Consider the following 23,660-nt stretch of genomic DNA (forward strand, 5'->3'; position numbering starts at 1 on the left):
TTTATTTATTTTTTAAATTCATGTTTTTGACTAAATTTTTTCATGTTCTAGTGCAGGCCTGCACAACTTATAAAGTGAAACGGGCCAAACTGCTCCAAGGAAAGTGGATTGGGGCCGTACTTCAATTAAAATTACGCCCCCCTCACAACTATTACCTCCCTCCCCACAACTATTACCTCCCTCCCCCTTCACAGCTCTTACCAGCGGTGGGGTGCAACGATCTCAGTCTTCTCCCCTGAAAATTCTGCTGTTTCCCCTGCAGGTCATGGGAAATAATGGCGTCACTTAGCGTCCCGTTGCCATGGCAACGCTGCATCATTTGCCGTTGCACGCCCATTTTTTGGGGGTACAGCAGCGATGTGTCGTCCTGGTAACCTGGTATGAAATGACGCTGCGGGGTCACGTTACCAAGGCGATGTGACGTCAGATGACCCCGCATGTCATTTGACGCCTGTATTACAGCATTGTCTGAACGGAAGCTGGAGGTAGTAATTCCGCTCAGCCTGCAAGTTACACTAATTCAGCGTTGCGAAAACTGGGGGGGCGCCCCCCCGGTTACTGATGCCCCGCGCCCTTCCCCAAGGCATTTAAATTAAAAAAATGCTGGGGGAGACGTGAGGCCTCTAACGTCCCTTACCTGCTGCGAGCCAGGTCTTCGTCGACGCAGCGTCAAATTACGCCATGAGGTCATGTCGTAACACGTCGCCATGACAACCTGTGTCAAATGACGCTGCGGGGTCGTGACGTCGCATGACCCGCGACGTCATTTGACGCCGGGTTCTGAGCGAGGGGGGCGCGAACACTGGGGCTTCCAGGCAGGGGGGCACACACCAAAAACATTGCGCTCCCCTGCTCTAATTGACAAATGGCAGGCTGCTATTTTGCACACTGACATACCTTCCACGAGTCAAACCGCATACAGTATTGACTAAAAAGCTCGTACTGACTGGTCTATTACTATACAATTTAGGTTTATATAATCTGTCTAAAGAGCACTGTATAATACACGGGCAATATGTGTGTAATTAAAACATGATCATTTTGTCATGAGTGGGCCAAATTTGATGTTTCTTTTGTTGATGCAGATGATGTCATGCAGACGACCTATTGTGAAATTGACCTGGATAAAGCGAAGAAAGATGCATTTGTTTATGCAATCAAGAACCACTATTGGTACCAAATGTATATTGACGATTTACCAATATGGGGTAAGATATTGCTTCCTGTTTGTTTCTTTTTGTTTTTTTTTACTGCTTTAGAAATGCTTCTGACTATTCCGTCAAACTCTTTAGGTCATGAGTGACCAGTTTCAGTCCTCATGGGCCACTAACAGGTCAGGTTTTTTAAGGCTATCCCTGCTTCAGCACAGGTGGCTTTGTCATTTTGACTGAGCCACCAGTACTGAAGCAGGTATATCCCCAATACCTGGCCTGTTGATGGACCATGAGGACTTGAGCTGGTCACTCCTGCTTTAGGTAGTTGTGGAGAGTTTTCTGCCCAATATCAAGTGCAGATTCAGAAAGGCAATGCGAAGCCCTCATGGGTTTTCCTAGAGATTTACCTTTTTTATTTATTTTTATGCTTTATCTGAATTCAGACTGTAGAAAAGATCTCCAGTTTTTTCCTCAAGAAACTACTGTAGCTGGGATTCCTTCTTACTGTAGATTACAAAGCCACATACAGTAGGGCCCCACTCATTCGGCAGGTTCGCTTCCAGGCCCTGCCAAAAAGCAGAACATAGCATTTGTGCGCTTTGCACAAAAATGTTATGCCCATCGTCGATTTCCTGTATCTCCTACCTCCTATGCCATCCCAGAATGTCCCCTTCTGCGCGGACTCTGCGGCCCCCCTTCTGCACGGACTCTGTGGCCCCCCTTCTGCACGGACTCTGTGGCCCCCCTTCTGCGCGGACTCTGCGGCCCCCCTTCTGCGCGGGCGCGGACTCGGCGGCCCCTCTTCGCAGTCATGAAACCGGATCGCCGAGAATCAGAATGCTGAAAAGCGGGGCCCTACTGTATACTGACTCTTCATTTGCTGGCTCTCTCCATGCTTCTTAGCTCTACCATTATTTCTAAACACACAAAAAAAGGAAACTCGCTGTCATAAATTAAATTTAGCCTTTTCTCTTCTGAAATCTTTTGCTGGTTCTACTATAAAATACATTTGTGTCCGCTATGACAAGTCTGTGAGTGTATATTAAATTAAACAGGGTGCATCAAAGCATATTAAACCTATTTGTGCATTGAGTTAAGATTGGGAAGTTTTTGTTCTGGCATAAAAGGATTATTACATAGTTAACCTTGCTTTTGGGATACTTGTGTTCAATCAGGTATTGTTGGAGAAGCTGATGAAAATGGAGAGGATTACTATCTTTGGACATATAAAAAACTTGAAATAGGTTTTAATGGAAACCGCATTGTGGATGTAAACCTCACCAGCGAAGGAAAAGTCAAACTTGTCCCAAACACCAAAGTTCAAATGTCCTATTCTGTAAGTAGATATAGACTAATGTATAGTTGAAAATGTTTTTTCTCTGAGGGGCGATTTCGGGTGCTAACATCAGTTTGACATTTTGGTTGTAGCTTAGAGCAACGGTGCTCAACTCCAGTCCTCAAGCCCCCCCATTCCCCATGTCGATGACTGAGCCACTGATAGGGCCACCTGTGCTGAAGCTGGGATATCCTTAAAACTGACCTGTTGGGGGTGGGCGTGCGTCTCTGGCGACGCACCGTCCAATTACGCTGCGGGGGTCACATGACGTCAAACGCCGCAGACTAGGAAAGAGGGGGGGAGGGGGCGCGAGCAGGGAGGCAGAGCAGGCAGGCGGGTGCAGACAAAGTTTGCACACTCCTGGCTTGGGGCACTGGGAACAGAGTTTACGTTTCTTAACATAACACTGGGGGTGCGAGATTTTCCTCGGGGGCGTGGGCGGTTGCAGTGGTCCCGCGCACTTCCCCAAGGCATTTAAATGCCGGAGGATCACGTGAGGCCCCTAACTCGCTTATCGGGATTCAGATGCGGGGTGTGATGCTTTGCCTTGGCGATGCAGCGTCAAATGACTTTGCGGGGTCATGATGTGACGTTGCATGACCCCGTGGCGTCTTTTGACGCGGGAAAACAAGGTAAGGGGGGCGCGAGCACCGGGGGGGGACGCAGCTCCAATAGTTTGTGCACCCCTGACATACGGGATGCTAGAACCTGAGTGATTTCACTGAAGGGGAAGGAACTAAAAATTTACATAATTATGGTGCTCATTTGCATGTCAACATCTTGATGTGTGCAGTTTAAACAGTGTTTAAAGGGGCAATCCCATAGTCTGCCTGTGAATTTCTTACGGGTCTCTGAATGGACAAGTATTTACATTTCAATCAAGTATTTTCTTTCTCCTTATTCCCCCATCCTGTCCTTATCGGAGGAGAGGGGAGAGGGGAGGGGGGATGCTCTGGCTGTACACGCACTTGCTGAATACGCAGTGACCGCAGGGAAATCGAACCCCTCCCAAAATCTAACGTTAAAAATACTTATTAGGTGTCCGATTTGGGTAATAGAACTTTTTACCACATAGACTTGGCCAAGAGTTAAGGCATTTAACCAATTAATCAAGCTTTTAACAAAGCAGGTTGTACATTGTAGTTCACAGTAGAAATACACCTCGGCAGCCAGCAGATGTCCTCCTTCACCATGCAAAACACAATGTCACGTTTTAGCCATCATTCACTGTCAAACTTTTCAGTAGATCACTATATTGAGAAATACTGATCTAAAACCTATAGTACATTTTTGTTGTGTGCTAATCAATTTCCATGATCGAAATATACATGACCTGTGTGAAATATTGTTCGTGTGTAAAGATTTTTAATATATGAGTCGTATCTATTTTTTCCCCCTGTAGGTTAAATGGAAAAAATCTGATGTCAAGTTTGAAGATCGGTTTGACAAGTACCTTGACCCTTCTTTCTTTCAACACAGGGTATGTGACGCTGAAGTAGATATGTTGCATTCACAGATGATTCCAATATCAGTTTTTATTTTATTTTATTTTTATTGCATCATTGGGGAGTATACCTTTTTTAACAATAAAACTGTTATTACAGGTTTTGAAATTGCTGCTTTTCATTTTTATATATTTTTCTATTGCTGCGTATATACACAGTGCTCTACATCAGGGGGGCGCAAACTTTTTTTCCCCTGCGCCCCCTTGCCGGCGGTCACCTCACCCCCTCTCCCCCACTTACCTCGGCTCCGGCGTCATGACGTCATCTTGCCATAGCAACATGACGTCACATAACCTCGCGGCATTTGATGCCGCATTGCCATGGCGACGCGTGTGGAGCCAAGGTAAGTAAAGGTTTACAGAGGCCCTGCAGTTCCCCGGGCACTTAATTTAAGTGCCTTTGGGAAGCGCGGGGCCTCTGTAAACCGCGCGCCCCCCAGTTTGTGCACCGCTGCTCTACATAGAATGTTTGCAGGCACAACGAGTCCCTGCTCCAAGAGCTTGCAATCTGTTTTAGTGCCTTAGGCATAGTGAGCTTAAAGCTGCAGTTCAGTCAATATCCTGCATGTGTGTTTTTTTTAATAAATCAGTTCTGTAGTAAGAAAAAATACTTTTAGCATTTTCTGTTTTTAAAAAAACAACTTTGAAAGACCAATTTTCTTGTATTCTATTTTAACAGCCATTTGCTAAGGCACTGCCCCTTCATGTCCTGTCACAAGCTCTGGCACACCCCTTTGTCAGCCCTGCCCTCCCTCTAGCACTTGTCAGTGCAGGAATGCTCATGAATATTCATGAGCTTCCACTGCCAGTCAAGCAGATTATAAACAAATCCCAGCTTTTAATATGTCACCAAATTTCGACCTATCAATACATGGAAAACGAATTGACCTGCAGCTATACAGTTCTTTAGCTAATTAGAGATTGCACACATAAGACTATTGAAGTAAAAAAATGAATGTAAAAAAAAAAAAAGACTGACCTGCAGCTTTAAGTGACTTCCCCAAAGTCACAAAGAGCTGGCACTGGGATTCAAACTGGGTTCACCCACTTAAAAAGCAATGAGTCCTTTAGCCTCAATACTGGGGGTAGCCAACTCGCAAGTCCTCAAGAGCCACCAACAGCTCATGTTTTAACGATATCCCTGCTTCAGCACAGGTGGCTCCGTCAATGACTAAATGATTTGGCCATTTATGTTGAACCTTGTTTTGCAAGCAGTGGAATATGTTCGTTGTTTTAAATTAAAATAAGAATCTAATTCCATAGTACTCAACTCTGGTGCAATCAATGTTTACATACTTTCTAACAACATGTTGTTGTTCTTGCTTCTCCGCCTGACACCTATATTTGTATAATTAGCTAGTCCTAACTGAAAGAAATGCACATTTGTAGCTGGTAAAACACGCTCTTCTAATATGTTGAGTAAACTTTTATAAAACATATAATGCTGCTTTGAATGAAGTTATATATACATACATATCTATATACATAAATGTGCATATATGTATCTTCTCTCCTCAACCCCACCCACCTCAAAAAAATTGTTTACTAATTATACAAGTTTTGACGCTTCAGTCTAACCGTCTGACCTTTATTCAGATAGAGACATATCTATCTGTGTACATTTTAATTTAGTAATTTTATTTTCAAGGCAACTGAAAAAGTAAAACTCTTGATAAGTGAGACTTGTATATAAAACAAAGTATTTTTATATTTTGACCTGTTTGTATTTGTGTTTTAATAGATACACTGGTTTTCCATCTTCAATTCTTTTATGATGGTTATTTTTCTGGTGGGTTTAGTCTCCATGATTCTCATGAGAACCTTAAGGAAAGATTATGCTCGATACAGTAAGGAAGAGGAAATGGATGATATGGTGAGTAGATTGTATTACGGGTTAATGAAAACCAAAACGTGCACATATTTCTGATTTAGATATTTCAACTGTATGGTTGGGGTTGTTTTTTTTTTTTTTAAATCTCTCAGGGTAGTTATTTAACAATACTGTGTTTTGAAACCTGTAGTGTTTAAAAACGTATAATATTGCAAACCTGTAAACACATACGTACAAGGTGAGATCGAGATATGCTGTATAACGCTAAAAGCCCCTTCACCCACATCACACACCTTTAGATTTCTATGCACCCACCCCCATTAAGGTTTTCTTAGGCTGGGATTATGGTGCCGGCGTCGTTCTCTGCTGTATTTTCTTATGGGAGCTACCCCCGTGCCTGCACGCCTACAGGCGGAGAGGCGCGTTGACGGGGCCGCGTTTTAAAAATACAACACATTTTGTATTTTCAGGCGGCTGCCGTGTGACAGCACACGTGAGCTGGTTCAGCCAATGAGGGCGAATCGGCTTCGGGACGCATCCGCCACGCCCCTGCAACGCATCTACAATCTCCTGCAGCCAAGTTCGCAAATCGCTTGGGCTGCAGGAGTGCACGTGGTGGCGCGCTTGTTCTCACATGGCCGCGCAGGGTCCATAATCAGTGCCTTAGAATTCATCATATATGCAGTATCTTTATTAAGAAAGAAGTGTTATAGTAGTAAACATTAAAAGGTTTGTTGAAATTGTATTTATTTTTTTTTCCCCCTGCAATGTGTATTAAAATGCAGGAGAGGACTTAATTGTAAAATGTACAAGCATGGTCCATTTTCTTTCTTGTTCCCGATGTAGGACAGAGATCTAGGAGATGAATATGGTTGGAAGCAGGTCCATGGAGATGTTTTCAGGCCATCCAGTCATCCTTTGATCTTTTCATCTCTTATTGGATCTGGATGTCAGATTTTTGCGGTTTCCCTTATTGTAATTATTGTTGCCATGATTGAGGATTTATACACAGAGTGAGTATGGTTATGTGCTAAACAGAAGCTAAACACATTTGATTTCCAAGTATACAGGTAACATTGAGACAACCTGCCTTGTTTTGAGGGTGCCTGTACCCAGTTGTAATTATTTGCCACGAGGGCACCGATTTACACTGCAAGGAATTCCGTTAGTTGCTTTATTTGTACAATATGTACACCTCTCCGACTATCTCGGATTATAAATATGGTCCCTGAATCTTGGGTTTTTAATACAAAGAATTGGATGCTTTATGGTAGTGTTGGACACTTCAAACCCACTTTGCTTTTCATTTTATTGCAACAATTATTTTCTGTCAGCCAAACTTTCACGCACTATTTTGCCAAGTGGCAAAGTATTGCATAATTCCAGTTGAACATGCGATCATGCGAACAAAGGGCAAGCAAATATAAATACCATATAAATAATTTGGGATCAAATAAGTGAAACTGTATAAATTACTAAATCGATTTTGTAATGTTTTCACTTGGAGGCCAACAATTGCTTCTCCTAATGTTACTCTTAACATTGTTTTTGTTAATGAAAAATGTGTGTGTTGATCTAAAGATACCACAGAGTATGAACTGTCCCGTGTGTGTGGTTGGCTTTTTACACAGTAATACTTTTGGAAGTGACCCTTAATGTGATTGTTTAAACTGGAACATTGCATTCTCATTTTAGGAGAGGGTCAATGCTAAGCACGGCTATATTTGTCTATGCTGCCACATCTCCTGTGAATGGGTATTTTGGAGGAAGCCTTTATGCAAGGCAAGGAGGTAAGCAATGTTTATTTAATTGCTGGTATTTGCAAACACTTTGTAATATGCTGCTACTTCTAGCTGCAATTAAGGAGCTATATCTTGCAGGCCGCGCAGCACTGAATATTGTAACATTTACGTTAAGGATAGGTCATGTTGGTGTTTAGGAATACAAATGATAATCAGATTACACTGGAATCTCTAGAAATGCCGCTTTTTAGGTTCAAGCAGAATATCTGTCCATTTGGACCACTTTAATTTCAAGTCCTATGGCCGCTTGTTTAGAAAACTAAAAGTATTGCGCTCATCAACTAAAAAATCAATTTTTTTAAATATTTGTTTTACATTTAAATGATATTCATTATCAGACACAGGTACACTGTTAAGATTATAAATTGCAGGGGGGGGGTTTTCTGTACAAATTACAAACTAAAAAAATGTATTTACAATTTATAGGCAGGCGATGGATAAAGCAAATGTTCATTGGAGCTTTTTTAATCCCAGCGAATGTTTGTGGAACTGCATTTTTTATCAACTTCATTGCAATTTATTATCATGCTTCAAGAGCTATTCCATTTGGAACAATGGTAAGTCAGCTCATTCTGTAAGTAGCGGTTACTGGTTTGTGCACTATCCTTGCATTCATTTTAGTTTGATAAGGTTTATGGTTACAGTTATTACTAAATCATGCAGAATGTTTGCCGAGTTTGCTATTTGCACTTGAACTAAGGTGAATTTGGAAACTTGGTGGCCAGATAAAAGCACTTGTGGTTTTTTTTGTTTGTTTTTTTTTTAATTTTTTTTTTTTTTTTTAATGATTATTTAGCATTTCTTCTGACGTGATTTAGTTAAATAGTGTGTGATATGCATATTCCTTTGGATCAAGGTTGGGCAACTCCAATCCTCAAGGGCCACCAACAGGTCAGGTTTTCAGGATGACCCCACTTTAGCACAGGTGGTTCAGTCAGTGGCTTAGTCAAAGACTGATTGGGCCACCTCTGCTGAAGCAGGGATATCCTGAAGACCGGATTTAGCTCTTGCTGCCTCATTTCGAATCGGCAAAGTAACAGAATGTAGACTATTATGTATCCCCTTTTTTACTTTTTCTCCAGAATGCCTTCCTCTTTTGCAGTTCCCATGGCTGGATTACCGGTCTTTATTTTATAAAATGGTCAAAAACGTAGTTTGTTGTTCCACAGAAAGTCCACAAGGCTTTTTGATGGGGACATCTAATCGAGACACTGCCTTTTGTTCCCTATCTATTACCGTTTATTTATTTTTAAGGGAAGTAAAATGTATGTATCCCTGCTATTGTGTTGTTTTACATGAAACCGTTAAACTTCAAATATTTGTTTACAAAACGTTTAAAGGAATATTGCCAACAACTCTAGACTTCTTAAAATTCATGCAGATTTATGATTCCGTTCAGTAACTAAATGAATAGTTTTACAGCTAAGTAAAGTGTGATAGTAATTTAGTGACTGGGGCCCTTGCATTGATCTCAATGCTGAAGCTACAATCCCTACCAGCAGCAAAGCATGTGAAATCTTATGGGGTTTTCTATTTTATTTTTTTTGCATTTTAAAATAGATCAGTTATGTAGTATTAGATAATACAGGTAGTCTTAGCTATCCAACATTTCACTTTACAATGAATGGCATATCCAATGCAACCCTGTGGGACGGTTTTCGGTGCCTGATTGCGTTATCCAACGCTCATCGTCACTGATTAACATGGAACTCGCTTTACAACGGTTTCACTATCCAACGCTACTTCCAGAAGGGATTCCACTGGATAACCGAGGACTGCCTGTAGTGCCATTTTGAATGCGTTTTAAAGCGGTCTTTGACTTCTAAGGCTGCGTCCATAGACACTAGAGCCGTGCAGAGGCTGATGGAAAGCGGGTGCTTTCCTTGGCCTTTGTACGTGTGCCGTCGGGGGCATGTCTATGGGCGGGCCAGTGACGTCACGGAGCTGGTTCGCCCTCGTTGGGCGAACTGCTCACGTGACCGCCCTATTGTGCGAGTAATCAGTTTTGACTGATTTTCACGAGCATTGCGCGCCTGCACGCTGTATAGACGCGATCACTGTCCTTAGGCAGTCTGATCGCTCAGCGTGCGGACGCGTCAGCCCGGTCTGCCCTTCTATGGAAGTAGCCTATTGCGGGTTTAGCCCACCTCCCAAGCAGTGCGAGATAGTTTGAACAATTTCCTGTTTGGCAACAAATGATCAATGTTCCCAGCAATTTGAGCTATAAACTGTAACAATAGGATTCCCTTAGTAATATCAGGATACAGTGTAACTGGTTAGTTACACTGAATATAGGATAGAAACTGAAAGGTGGCCATTTTGTTAGGCACAGAATAAGGATTTTTACAGATTTATAATGGGAGGACCAAACGATTGCCAGTTCATGTAAGAATGTAGAATTCTACATTGTCAAAAGTTTTACATATTTAAAAAGGGGGGGAAGTAGTTTTGCTGCTTTAACTTTACTGTTGTACTTTGAGATTTTGTTTGCAGTACAGTGCCAGAAGGTATCTCCCGTCCTGTCAGAAAAGCTTATAAAACTGATCGTTGACATGTGCAAAGAGGCTGTTGCACTGCTGAGCACACATATTCCCAATATTACATTCCTTGGTAGTAATCTGATTCAGAGTTCAGGAATGCTGACAGAAGGGCATTCCACCTGCATTAAAGATTTTGTTTTGGTCCTGTGGCTCCATTTAATCCCCCTCTTTATTTAAGTACACAACTTCATGTCTAATCTAGAGGACAGTTCTTCACTTTGGATGGTAACTAGGGTCACCTGAGGATTTTTCTTTTCTAAGAAAAGCCTAATGTAAAATCTGGAATTTACATGTCTGGATGACTTCCAAGGTAATTTTGAGCGGGTACTCTGCTTACAAACTAAACTTGCTCTAACTTGTTAGATACAGTTTACGTTCCGAACAAATGTGTGTATTATATACAAAGTATTTAGAATCGCAATAATTACTGCAGCGTATATTCATTACTGCATTGGGTTTGGGGTAAGCGGTCTTGAAATGTAGTCCCTATTATTGATCTAAAATTAACTTTTTGATTTAACTTGATCTTTCATGACCCCCAATGTTTATTTTTTGGGTCTCGAATGTTCACAGCTGAAGTATACTTTCGATATTACAAAAAATGTAATGTGTACAATAATTCTAGGTTGTGAGGGGGACCAACTTGATGGTACTTCCTAAATGTAATGTTAGTGTGCAGAGCTTTCAAAAGCTCGCGTCTCCTCTGCGATTTGTACAGTCATTAGATTTTTGGAGCTTTTGAAGAAGTAACCTTTGAAACTTGTCCATTTATATATATTTTTTTATCGTTAAAGTATTCTGAGGTTGATCTCCTAAACTTTCACAACATCCAATGAATCTACACTAATTTCTATGACCAATATTCTGCTATTTCTTTAAGCTACTGGACTTATTGTAAGGTTTCAAATATCAGAAATTCCTGGATGCAATGAACGACTTCCAATTTGGAAAGTGGCAATCAAGACATTTCCATTTTTGCCTTTATTATACGGCATTGAAAAAGCATTCATTATACAGCATTCTAAAACTGCAATGGAACACCTAGTGTGCTACATTAAAACACTGCTATGTGAAATATATCTTTTTACACTAAATAGAATTGTTTTATGATTTTTGTATAGGTAAGGGGGGTTGGGTGCTCAAACCTCTGGGAACCTTGTCACTCAATAATTGCTTGAAGGACTCCAAATAGACTATAGCAGAGTGAGTGTACTTTCAAATGACCTGTGAGTCACCAATATGCGCCATCAACAATAATAGAGGTAGCATACCTCAAATGATCCAGTTACTGGTACTCCTCCATATTCGGTCAATAATAAAGATAATCTTACCCACTCCTGCAGTCTCTGGTAGTCCACTGTGGCGTGCTAGCCGTGAGGTTATAAATCCAGAGTAAAGAACAGAAGAAACAGCGCACTGCCAGGGTGCCAGGTGGTGTGAAAATATAAAATCCTATTTATTTAGAACAAAACAAAAACATCACCCCAGGAGGGTGACAAAAGCCTCCTACGCGTTTCAGACCCTTAGGCCCTTTATCAAGGAGTATAGGGTCTGGGGCAACCTAGATCGCTTATATATACCTCTCATAATTGAAGATAATTGAAAAAAGAGGTGCGAGGCGCCGCTACCTCGGTCCCTGCACCAAAGAGCGGAAACACCCACCTGTCCAGTCAGCGCATGCCCATTAGTGGGCCGCCCTTAACTCACGTCTCTCTAGTGGTACAACAGCTCGCAGTGAGTCCCCGCCCCCAGTACACGCCTCCCGACGGCTGACTGGTCAATGCGCCGTCACTCAGCCACTAAACACCTCGGCTGTGAAGTGCCCAAAACGACCCGTCAGTCCCTCGGCGAGCGGCCCAGGGTCCCTCAGGGACAACACTGCCGTGTCTGCCATGGCCCCCTGTAATTATGACCTTTTGGGATACCCTAATGACCGATGATTTTTGTATACTCTGTTCATTGTCACGTCCATCAACCTTTATCCTTTATTAGTCTAGACGCATTGCCCCCCAATCCCAGTTCTAAAGTGTCCTCTGTAAAAAGCCCCGTGTTTTTAAATCTTCAATATCTGTCTTATTCATACCACTCAAGTCTGTCAGCATAGTGTTTCTCACATTATTCGTAATGCATATCATTGAAATAGGGTCATACTAGGTTGTTTAATGCCTGTCTATGACAGCACTGCTTAAAGAGTCGGACATAAACGCCAACTACTTTCTGGAAAAATGGGTATCCTACAATTTCCAGGCCTTGCTCATAGTGGCACATTCCTAAAATTGACTGATTCCCTGTGGATTCTTCCAATCGGGACTAGAGGAGAATATGGCCTACTTCAGGCTACTCGACAAATAGCTGCTGAATGATATTCACATTGCGGGCCAAGTTGTACTTTCCCACTAAGCTCTGTTATATAGGCTGTATGAGATGTCATTAACCGCGATTAACGTCAATAATAACGCTTATCCACTTGAGTGAACATAATGTTAACCCAGTTTTACTCATTTTAAATAGTGTAGCATTTATTCGGAAATTAGTGAAATGAAAAAGAGACATTTTCCCGTCAACCATTTAAGTCTGTTATGGTTAACATGGGGACTTGACATTGCATTCGTTAGGACATACCTAAACTTGGTGTTACTCACATGCACACACTGGTTTTATGGGGTTTGGAGGGGTTGTAGACCCTAGTCCAGTATGAATTTGATTGTAAGCTCTTTGCAGCAGGGACTCCTTTTCCAAAATGTTACTCTTCTGTCTGAAGCACTTCTCCCCTTTGTGTTATTTATATTATTTGTTATCTATACGATTGTCACGTGTATTACTGCTGTGAAGATCTATGTACATTAATGGCGCTATATAAAGACACAATACAATAAAGTAACATAACTAACATAGCATTATTTGCGACATTATTTCTCCCTCCTTTCCTCTTTAAACACCTTTTTCGGGGTCTGGATAAGAGTTAGGCTAACATGTACTTAACATTGTTACTGGAAGCTAAAGTAACATGCTACAATAATGTGACGTTCACACTAAGCTAACTAAATAAACAATTGTCGTTGTTTTTGCAAATTATTTGCTTTGTGATAACGCGTTCACCTGAGGGAAAAATTACAGGTTTAGGTATACTTTTTTGCCTTGATTTAACAGAGCTTAGTGTAACTGACCCCAAGGACAACGCTGGTTATTTCCAGAACTTTTTTTTTAAGTTCACAGTATGTGATTATATAGCAAATATATTTATGTATTGTCACCTGTTCAGCTTTCCTTATACTGTACAACTAATGCTATAGGGGAAAAGCAATAAGTGCATCCAACTCCAAAAAGTCTATGTAAACAATGGAAGCGTTTAGTAGTGTGAACTCTGCAGACTTTGTCTTTAGGTGATTTGTGACTTAACTCCTTTTGCCCACAGGTTGCCGTGTGCTGTATTTGTTTCTTTGTCATACTCCCATTGAACCTTGTGGGGACCATTCTTGGCCGAAACATGGCAGGACAGCCCAACTTCCCTTGTCGGGTCAATGCTGTTCCTCGACCTATTCCTGAGAAAAAGTGGTAATTAAAAGATTTACAGACTACCTTGTATAAAAACTTTGGAATCCCTAATAAATTCTTTCACAAAATAAATGTGATCCTGTAGCAAATATCTAATGAAAGAATTGTTATATTGTATTTGTTGTGCTATTCCTAGATGGACTTTAGAGTTTATATTTGAAAGGCTGCTTCGTAACATCTCTTAAATGCTAGGAAATGTGTTGCATGGATGAGCACTTTCACTTTACTTCAACCACAGAGTCTTAGAAATCAGTCATGTTGTTTTTAGAAAATAATACAAATTAGTCAGGTCACCCTTATTGTGTATCTGAAAACTTTAGTTGCCCAATATGATCTTTATCTCACCACTTGTAGGCAAATTAACCAATTGCAATAGCATGTCCATCCTAGGACAAAATGAATTAAGGACAGTGGCAAATCAGACTATTCTAAGTATTTTATTTATTTAATTTGTGACATTTAAATGGTAAATGCTTTAAATGAAAATGGTATAAAACCCTCCAATGTCTTTATGGTAAGACTGTCAATCCTCAAATCTAAAGGTAAATTGGTATTTTGTTCTCTGTAAAGTAATTATGTTGCATGAATATAAATACATCATACATTTATGACTTAAACTGACCTGAATAAAAATGAAACCCTTTGGTTTTTCTCACACATGGATAAATAAAATTGGACATTTGCATATCCTTCTCCTGCTTCTACTTATTGGTCCCCTGAGAAGACGGGCTTAGAGTTGAAGAAACACTAGATTGTAGATTGACAAATTCCACTTTAAACTAATCTTCAGACAAACCAAAACTGCTAAATAATAACTTTACAAATATCTCCATATGTTATAGAAGTCTATCCTGCACTTGTAAGACTTTGATTTAGAATGTTCCTTTTTGAAATCCGTTCCTAATTTATATGTATGTATTATTTTTTCTGTTCTGTGGAACTTCCCCTTTAAATAAAAATTCTATTGCTAAACTGTGATTTCAAATCCTTAATGAATAAAATGACTTTTCTAATAGCAAAAACCTATTCTGTCATTGTTTCAGGTTCATGGAGCCTGCTGTCATTGTATGCTTGGGTGGAATTTTACCTTTCGGATCCATTTTCATTGAAATGTAAGGTTAATTTATTTTGCAGTAGTTTTTTTTTTTTACTTTTACCGTGTTGTGCATTTTTACTGTTCATGTTTTAAAAAAAATATTGTGTGCAACTAAGCCAAGTGTTTCTTCATTTCTACCTAGGTATTTCATTTTCACCTCATTCTGGGCATACAAAATCTACTATGTGTATGGCTTTATGATGTTGGTGCTGGTTATTCTCTGCATTGTGACAGTGTGTGTGACCATTGTATGTACATACTTCCTACTAAATGCTGAAGATTACAGGTGGTAAGTATTTTGTTTAATAACCTAAGTATGGAACTAGATAAATAGCATGATACATTGAATAATTGGTTTTACTACAATTCAGAGAAATGAAGGCCTCTTGCTTCTCAATGTTTTCAATGCGGACATGAATGGTCAAAAATGCTTCTTTAGTGTAGGTCGGGTGTGGCCAACTCCTGAAGGCTTACCAACAGGTCAGGTTTTAAGGATATCCCTGCTTCAGCACAGATGGCTCTTTTGTTGACTGTGCCACTGATAGTACCACCTGTTGCTGAAGCAGGGATATCCTTTAAACCTGACCTGTTGGTGGCTCTTGAGGACTAGGATTGGCCACTCCAAGTGTAGGCGGTGGTAAATGTAGGCAAGCCCATTGAAATTACTTTGTGCTACTTTTAATAACACTGCAGTGACAACTTTACAAGTAGAAAACAAGTAGGAGATGTTGTAAATCATAGTACAGGCATACCCCACATAAATGTACGCAATGGGACCGGAGCATGTATGTAAAGTGAAAATGTACTTAAAGTGAAGCACTACCCTTTTCCCACTTATCGATGCATGTACTGTACTGCAATCGTCATATACGTGCATAACTGATGTAAATAACGCATGTGTAACAGGCTCTATAGTCTCCCCGCTTGCACACAGCTTCGGTACAGGTAGGGAGCCGGTATTGCTGTTCAGGACGTGCTGACAGGCGCATGCGTGAGCTGCTGTTTGCCTATTGAGCGAGATGTACTTACTCGCGAGTGTACTTAAAGTGAGTGTCCTTAAACCGGGGTATGCCTGTATTTGACTTTGCTTTTAATTACTAAACATTTACCATCTCCTCTTCTAGGCAATGGACAAGCTTTCTCTCTGCTGCTTCGACTGCAATATATGTTTACATGTATTCATTTTATTACTACTTTTTCAAAACAAAGTAAGTGTCCTGGTTTTATTTTGTCCATGCTTCTCGGATATTGCCTGTGAATTAGAATTCAAATAATGATTACGTTCTACATGATGCAATATATTTTGGTATCCCACCATGAGAACTATAGAGATAATTCAAGTAAGGTATATCACTTTTGGAAAGAGATCTGGCCGCAATTAACTGGAAATGGTTAAATCGTACTGAATGCATTTTATCTTTTGTGTATTTAATATATTATTCAAACATCTGTGACGGCTCCATTGCTTCTCCAATGGGACAAAACCATTTGCAAACAATTTGGTCATTGTGATCATCACATGTTTAAGGTGTTTTGTATACACAAAGGAAATGCACGTTGTTGCTAGAATTGGAATTGACTATACTCGTAACAGTTGCCAATCTGGTGCAGACCTGAAATGCTGAAACGATTCGGAGTGTTTAAAATGTGTAGCTATCTCATCTAATTGAAAAGTAACTCGTAGTGTACTGTTCCTTATTGGTTTTATTTCTGGTGTACCTTTTTTATGACCACTAGAAAGTAGATTAGAAACTCCTACTCATCCCCTTTTTGATAAGCACATTGCAATAAGATAAGCATAGCACCCAAGAAATCAACTTCATTACGAGGGGCACATTTTTTGCAACACTTAGTATCACGTTTGTGTAATGTTACGTTGATACTTTTGAAAACCATAATTAAATAGGTGACCTTCAGCTTAACACCTTTAGTAGGATCTCGCAAAGATCATATACACTCTGAAGCTTGGCTACAGAACTGTACATTTTATAAGTCTTACATTTTTTCACAGGGCAATTATGTTTAGAAGTTATTTTGTAATATGTATCTTTGATTTATACTGTATATATTTTGGTTAAGGAACCTGGCGTATTGCCAACGTAAAAATTCCTGCAAGTTGCCAAGCGTAACTTTAAGTGATCTCATTTTAAATCTGTGGGGTTTTTTTTTTTAATAAGTTGTAGCTGCAAGCAATTTACAAACCATACTTCTTGAAGCATTATAATTAAACTTGTTTTTATTTTAATGTTTTGTCACAGGATGTATGGATTGTTTCAAACATCATTTTACTTTGGATATATGGCCGTATTTAGCACAACCTTGGGAATTATGTGTGGTATGTATGTCTTTTTTTTATTATTTGCTGATTATGAACATAATTTTAATATTTTATAACACTTGGGCAATACATACAGACTTCGTTTATAGATGTATGTCTAAGCTCCTCGGGCAAATTTCTTTTGGTTCTCCACATTAAGGTGATACTTAACACCAAATAAGTATCATTTTTTTTAAATTAAGTGCAGTAGTGTTTCCGTAACAGCTCTGATGGCTTTCAGTTTTTATTGAAACTAATGCAAATATTATATTAAAAAAATTGAAAATTTAACGATGTATGCAAGTAGTTACAGTAAACATACATTCAAGTACCCACTGTACTTTGGCTATATCTAACTTACTGTGTAACCAAGAATAACTAAATGTACTTTCCAATATCATTTGTGCACATTGATTTTCTACACGCACTAAAAACTTCGTCAACACTTTTTGGGGGAATATTTTAACCTGTGAAATTATCACACATTTCTCAAAAATATGTATATATATTTGTTTTTTCTCTCTGCTAGGAGCAATCGGTTACATGGGAACTAGTGCCTTTGTTCGGAAAATCTACACTAATGTGAAAATTGACTGAAGAATCGAGATACATGGGAACTGTGGATCAGTTACTACTTTTTGGGGGGGTTTAAATATGCACATTAGTGCCAGAAGAGATTGGGTTTTAACACTGGGTACTGTGTTGGTCTCCGTTTTGTGGATGGTTTAAAATACCATCTATTTCATTGATCCTAGGTTCTTACTGACTGCTTCCTCCAACCATTCACAGCAAATGCTTGGATTATATGCAGTAGACATTACTACAGTACATGGCTAATCTTCCCAAAAAACTAGCTCATTAAAGATGAATAGACTAGCTCTCTTCAGTGAAGAGGACAAACGGTTTATTTAAAGCATTTGTTCCATTAAATAAAAAGAGGGAAACTTGGCTGCTCAAACTAGTTGATTAGTAGTCTTCTTGGTACTTTCTAAATGATCTAGAAAAGCTGTTCCAGGAAGCCTTCTTTTCTCTAATCTTTGTTGCCACTTTCAAGATGTATGTTTTTATATTTTAACTGTGGGTGCCCATTGGTTTGCAATGTCAAATACAGCTGCACCCATTTGTTTAAAAAAAAAAAATAATGATAAAAAAAAAACAAGCAAAAAAACCTGCATGTAATATAACAGCTTTCCATATAATTGGACCAATTCCCCCCGTATTTATCTCTGAAACAACAAAATCAAACAGCATTTTAAGAATCCATCCAAAGAAGATGAGGCTGAAGACCTTTGTTCTCGGCACTGCAATTTACTGTACAGTTAAACAAAAAATGTTAAATGAAGAAATTTTGTTTTTATGACACATTTGAGATTAGATTAAAAACATTTTAACTGAATTCCTAAAGTAACCCTCATCCTTCCCAAATTAGTCTTTGGTTTCTGTATTTCAAAGTAAGATTAAAAAAAAAAAAAATCTGATTTTTGTTTGGGTTTCAATGAAGGCTTTACTCAAAATATAAGAGGGGAAATAAGTGTATATAACATTAAATAATGTAACTTAGGTTTAGATCCCAAATGTATTTGGATGTACAGGTTTACTACGGAGTACTTTTTTTTTTTTTTTTCCTGATGATTCAATGTACAAAATATGTGGAGTTGGGTGGCTTTTTACATCTTGCCTGCCATTGCATGAAACATGGGTTTTCTTCATGGTGTGTGTATGTCCGGTTTTTGTTCTATTTCCTTCCGAAGCTCTTACACAAAAAAAAATAAAAAAAAGTCAAATTTGTAATTTAGAACATTTAATTTTTTGTTAATCCTGTCTGGACACTTGTGTAACATCTAAAGCACTGTGGCTTTAGTGTTCAGGAAACTGAAATAAAATTTTCAGACAAAACCGTTGTCAACATTTTTTTTCCCCTGGTAATATGAAAACCTCAGTGATAAACGGGTATGTTTATAATGGACACTTGGTGTTCTAATGAACAAAATGTTGAAATTCTAAGCGTTTTTGCACACACCATATTGTCTCTTCTGCTGTCATTTACTTCATATGTCCATTGTAGTACTGCAAAGTAGTGTGTGAACTCTGGTATTCCAAACAACGTTACCACCTTCACTGCTGAAACGTCTGTCTTGCTTTAATTGTTTGGCTTCTCTGTACCTGTGTTTTTATTTGACTAATATAAATTAATTTGTATATCAACTGTTTGCAGTAGGAAAATACCATTGAATCAAAATACAGGGAATTACATATACTGTAAAACTTTTAATTTTTTTTTCTTGCCCCATATCTAAAATTATTTTTTTAATTTTTAAATTTTTTAATAAAGCTCACACTTTGCCTTAAATTCACAATCATCCGTAGACATGTCAACTCACTGACCTTTAGTATCAGTTGTCTTTTTGACACTTCTCTAGAATCCCACTGGTGAAAAATCGATGTTTAACCAACACAATGCCTTTGTTAATTTTTTTCTGCACAAAACCAGGAAAGTGGGTGGCTAAATGTCTCTCGGCCATTTCCTCCACTTTTTGAGCACTCCGTACCTGTCGGAGGTGAAGAAAGGGAGCACTTTACCTATGGAATGGGATGACGGGTGTTCAACAAACGGTGACAATGCACAAAAGTAGCAAGAGGTAATCGAACAAATTTTTCGTGAGGATGAGGTAAATAAAAATTGATTGCATGTTAATCAATTTTCCCCACTTTTGGCCAGAGGACAAAGCAAGGAAAAACAAGGAAACCTTTAATCCTAGATAACCATTTGTGTATACAGGCATACCCCGCTTTAAGTACACTCGCGAGTAAGTACATATCGCCCAATAGGCAAACGGCAGCTCACGCATGCGCCTGTCATCACGTCCTGAACAGCAATACCGGCTCCCTACCTGTACCGAAGCTGTGCGCAAGCAGGGAGACTATAGAGCCTGTTACAGATGCGTTATTTACATCAGTTATGCACGTATATGACGACTGTAGTACAGTACATGCATCGATAAGTGGGAAAAGGTAGTGCTTCACTTTAAGTACATTTTCGCTTTACATACATGCTCCGGTCCCATTGCGTACGTTAATGCGGGGTATGCCTGTATACTCCTATTTGTTTTTTTTTGTTTTTTAAATGTATATTTCAAGAAACTAATACAATAATTTGGTCCTGTTTTTTTAATCTATTTTATGTTGGGAGGTATGCAGTTTTATTAGGGTTATGTGCATGTTTGCAGACGGCATATTGTCTGTCTGTTCTAATTTGCATGAAGTTATTTGTAAATTATATCTTATAGTTTATGTGGTAACAGAATGAGAGAGAATAGGTGGTAGGATACCTTTTTATTGGACCAACAAGTAGTTATGTTACCTGCTTTCGAATCTCTCGGGGTCCTTCATCGAGTATAGGTTTGAAAGCTTGTAATATAGCAACTACTTGTTGGTCTAATAAAATGTATCATACCACCTACTCCCCCTTCCTCCTTTGTTACTACATGGAAGAAAGGACCAACACGGTTACCCAGCCTTCTTTGCTTTTTATAGTTGAGTGTATTTTGGCTCTGTAAGAAGCTTCTCAATTATGAGGAATGAACAAATCTCAGCAAGGTTTGTCCAATTGTATGCCATAATTGCAATCATTTATGGGAGGTCACCCAAAGCTCAGAGGTTCTCTGAGTTAAGACATTGGTGGGCAACAGGCAGCCTGGGCCCAACTCGGCAGCCCGCTGTCCTTTTCCTCCACTACATAGGAAGCAGAGATGTTGCCAGCTTGGATTGCAGCTTCTCCCAACACCCCCAGCTGCTCTAAAACAGTGCACAGAAAAGTACTCTACTACCCTGCTCCTCTCCTGTGCTAATTATTATTTCTCTGTGCACATGTAGCCCGTGAAGAAAATCATGTTGCCTACCATAAAGTTTACTAATGAACCTAGCTCTAATTACCTTAACTGAACTTTAGGAACGCTGATTTACATAATACCCTCCATTATAGAGGAGCTTAACCACTTGGGCATTAATAGAAATGTAATGCCATGGCCCCTTTTATATATGGAGAATTTGGTATAATGCCTTCTGCATCAATGGCTGTCATTCCCCCTCACAAATAAATCAACGTCAAGCTTGCATCTCTCGCTATGGCATGATCGGCCGTTGGGGACTCCACTCCCTATCACATGAAAGTTTGTCGTTCAGTCACATAAATGGCCCACTAACTCCCTCCACTCCCCGCTACATGAATGCTCAGCTCTCCCATCCCTATCTGCCTGTGGTCCACTAACACCTCGCTATTGCATAAACTAATCTTCCCCCTACAATACAAAGTGAGTAAGGATATCCCTGCTTTCTTGTTTGGTGAGATGCCAAAAATTCAGGGCATTAGACTTCATGCACACAATTTAACCAATCAGGAGGGATTTCATTAATGCCTGGAATTTCAAATAATTCAGCCTTTAATTATGATTTCTACCCAGCTCAACAATGTTGTCCCCACTCGTCCTGCTCAACAACTTGGGCCAGGTAAAGAAAGTAGTCCTGGGCCCTGTGAAAACCTGCCATCCTGGATAGCTGGCAAAATAATTTTTACTGGGCTTGAAAATCAGTTCTCTGAATAGAGCAGTTGGTAGGGATTGACATAATTGAGGCTGGAGTTCAAACATTTTCGAGTTGTAACCATATTGGTGCGTTTAACAGTGTTACAACAGGAAACAGCTTAGCTTGGGCAATGAGAAAAAGATAGTAAATGTTTTATTGGGCTATATTTAAGCATACCTTGTTAAATTCCAGGGGCAATTGACTAAGACCACCTGAAGACTATTAAGATGAGTCAATAAAACATGCCCTGGAATGTTTTACTGTAATTATAAAAATTCTTATAAGTTTAATCATCCCAAGTTGTTTTTTTGTTTTGTTTTATCTTTTGGTTTGAGCATTTGACATAATTTTAGTATAACCTAAGATTCTTAACACCTGCGCACACCTGTAGGTCTACTTAAAATACATATCTTTAGCATTGCTACAATTCAAAGTCTTAATACTGTACCTGTGTGCACCTTACAGACTAAAATACACATGTGTATCATTGGTAGAGATACTGTAGCTATTGTGTTACTGTGTAAGTAGAAAATGTATATGCAGTATTGAATATAGAATGAAGAGGAGACCGCACACGCTTTGCCAGACTTGGTCTTTGCAGCATTAGTTCAGAAGAATCACTTCTTAGAAGACATCTTCTGGCGCATGTCAATTGCCATTTATTTTCAGAGGAGCAGGAAATACATCAAAACGACAACGTTTCAGACCCACGATGGCCTTTCCTCAAGTTGTGGGCCTAATACTTTGTCGTTTTGATGTATTGACCGCTCCTTTGAAAATGAATAGCAATTGGCTTGCACCAGAAGATGTCTTCTAAGAAGTGATCCATTTGAACTAATGCTGCAAAGACTGCGATTCTAGAAAATGTAGGGTGCTGTCTCCTTATTTCTATATTTTAGATGAGTGCATATCTCAATCTTAAATGTGTTTCTTATTTTGTTAATCTATTGCAGGGGTGGCCAACTCCAGTCCTCAAGGGCTGTCAACAGGTCAAGTTTTCAGGATATCCCTGCTTCAGCAAAGGTGGCTCAGTTTTTGACCTGTGCTGAAGGAGGATATCCTGAAAACCTGACCTGTTGGAGGCCCTTGAGGACTGGCGTTGGCAGTGCTGCTCTGTTGGAAGTCTGGGATCATTTTTTCCCCCTATATGCAGGACTGTCCTTTAAAAAAAACAACAAAAAAAACACAAATATATAATGGTGCTTGTAGGTACTAAGGGTGATTGATCTTAAACGGCACAAAAATAACAAAACAACGGTATATGTCACTCAAATGAATAGTTAAGCTATATGTATGAAATTGATAAAACGGCAAAGAAAACCAGTAGTTTGGAATAACAGGACTCTTTATAAAGCTTATCAAAGAAGAAGCTGAGTGTATTAAAGAACAACAACTTAACCATGTTGACATGCCTCCTCTACAAGGAACTCCACTTCTAATTGTTAGACTAAGTAATTGTGTTGGTGCCAATAAATAAATGCAAAGGCAACCAATCAGAAAGAATCTTGGAACGCATCACTCCATATAAGCCAACCAGACTAATCCAATCAACCAACAGCGCACTGCTCAGTGGTTCTTGATTGAAATCCACCAACACTGGATAAGGAGTATTTTTAGCAAAACAACCTCCATCTGGAAAACTCCCACCATCCAAGCTTTTATGAAATCATTTAAGACCCACCTTTTCTGCAAAAACATTGTTTGTTTTTTTTTTGAAGTGTAGAATAAGCATTCCCAGTAGAATAGTGCTAAATACTACAATATTTAAATGCTAAATGATCAGTAAATGAATAGTGTTATATATAATACACGTGCACAAATATGGGAGGTATGCAGCTCAAAAACACTTTCAGATTTTCCCCCCAAAATTCTTCAAATGTAGAGATCTTCAGACAACTTGGAGTGCAGGTACTGAAAGGGGAAAGAAGAATAGAAACACAAGAA

The 23,660-nt window shown here is 39.4% G+C and overlaps 1 protein-coding gene across 1 annotated transcript in view; it reads left to right on the forward strand.

Annotated features, from left to right (window-relative positions):
- TM9SF3 (transmembrane 9 superfamily member 3) overlaps positions 1-19,031 on the forward strand; it is a 41,635-nt gene extending 22,604 nt beyond the window's left edge. Inside the window, exons 3-15 of the mRNA XM_075611009.1 lie at positions 1,086-1,208; positions 2,330-2,490; positions 3,893-3,970; positions 5,736-5,867; positions 6,672-6,838; positions 7,521-7,615; positions 8,054-8,184; positions 13,583-13,722; positions 14,766-14,834; positions 14,961-15,107; positions 15,943-16,026; positions 17,077-17,153; positions 17,665-19,031. Of these exons, the coding sequence (XP_075467124.1) occupies positions 1,086-1,208; positions 2,330-2,490; positions 3,893-3,970; positions 5,736-5,867; positions 6,672-6,838; positions 7,521-7,615; positions 8,054-8,184; positions 13,583-13,722; positions 14,766-14,834; positions 14,961-15,107; positions 15,943-16,026; positions 17,077-17,153; positions 17,665-17,732 (1,472 nt within the window). The 3' untranslated portion in view covers positions 17,733-19,031. The remainder of the gene's footprint in view (positions 1-1,085; positions 1,209-2,329; positions 2,491-3,892; positions 3,971-5,735; positions 5,868-6,671; positions 6,839-7,520; positions 7,616-8,053; positions 8,185-13,582; positions 13,723-14,765; positions 14,835-14,960; positions 15,108-15,942; positions 16,027-17,076; positions 17,154-17,664) is intronic.
- The last annotated feature ends 4,629 nt before the right edge of the window (positions 19,032-23,660 follow it).

Source organism: Ascaphus truei, chromosome 8 (assembly GCF_040206685.1).
Source record: "Ascaphus truei isolate aAscTru1 chromosome 8, aAscTru1.hap1, whole genome shotgun sequence".
Taxonomy (NCBI): domain Eukaryota; kingdom Metazoa; phylum Chordata; class Amphibia; order Anura; family Ascaphidae; genus Ascaphus; species Ascaphus truei.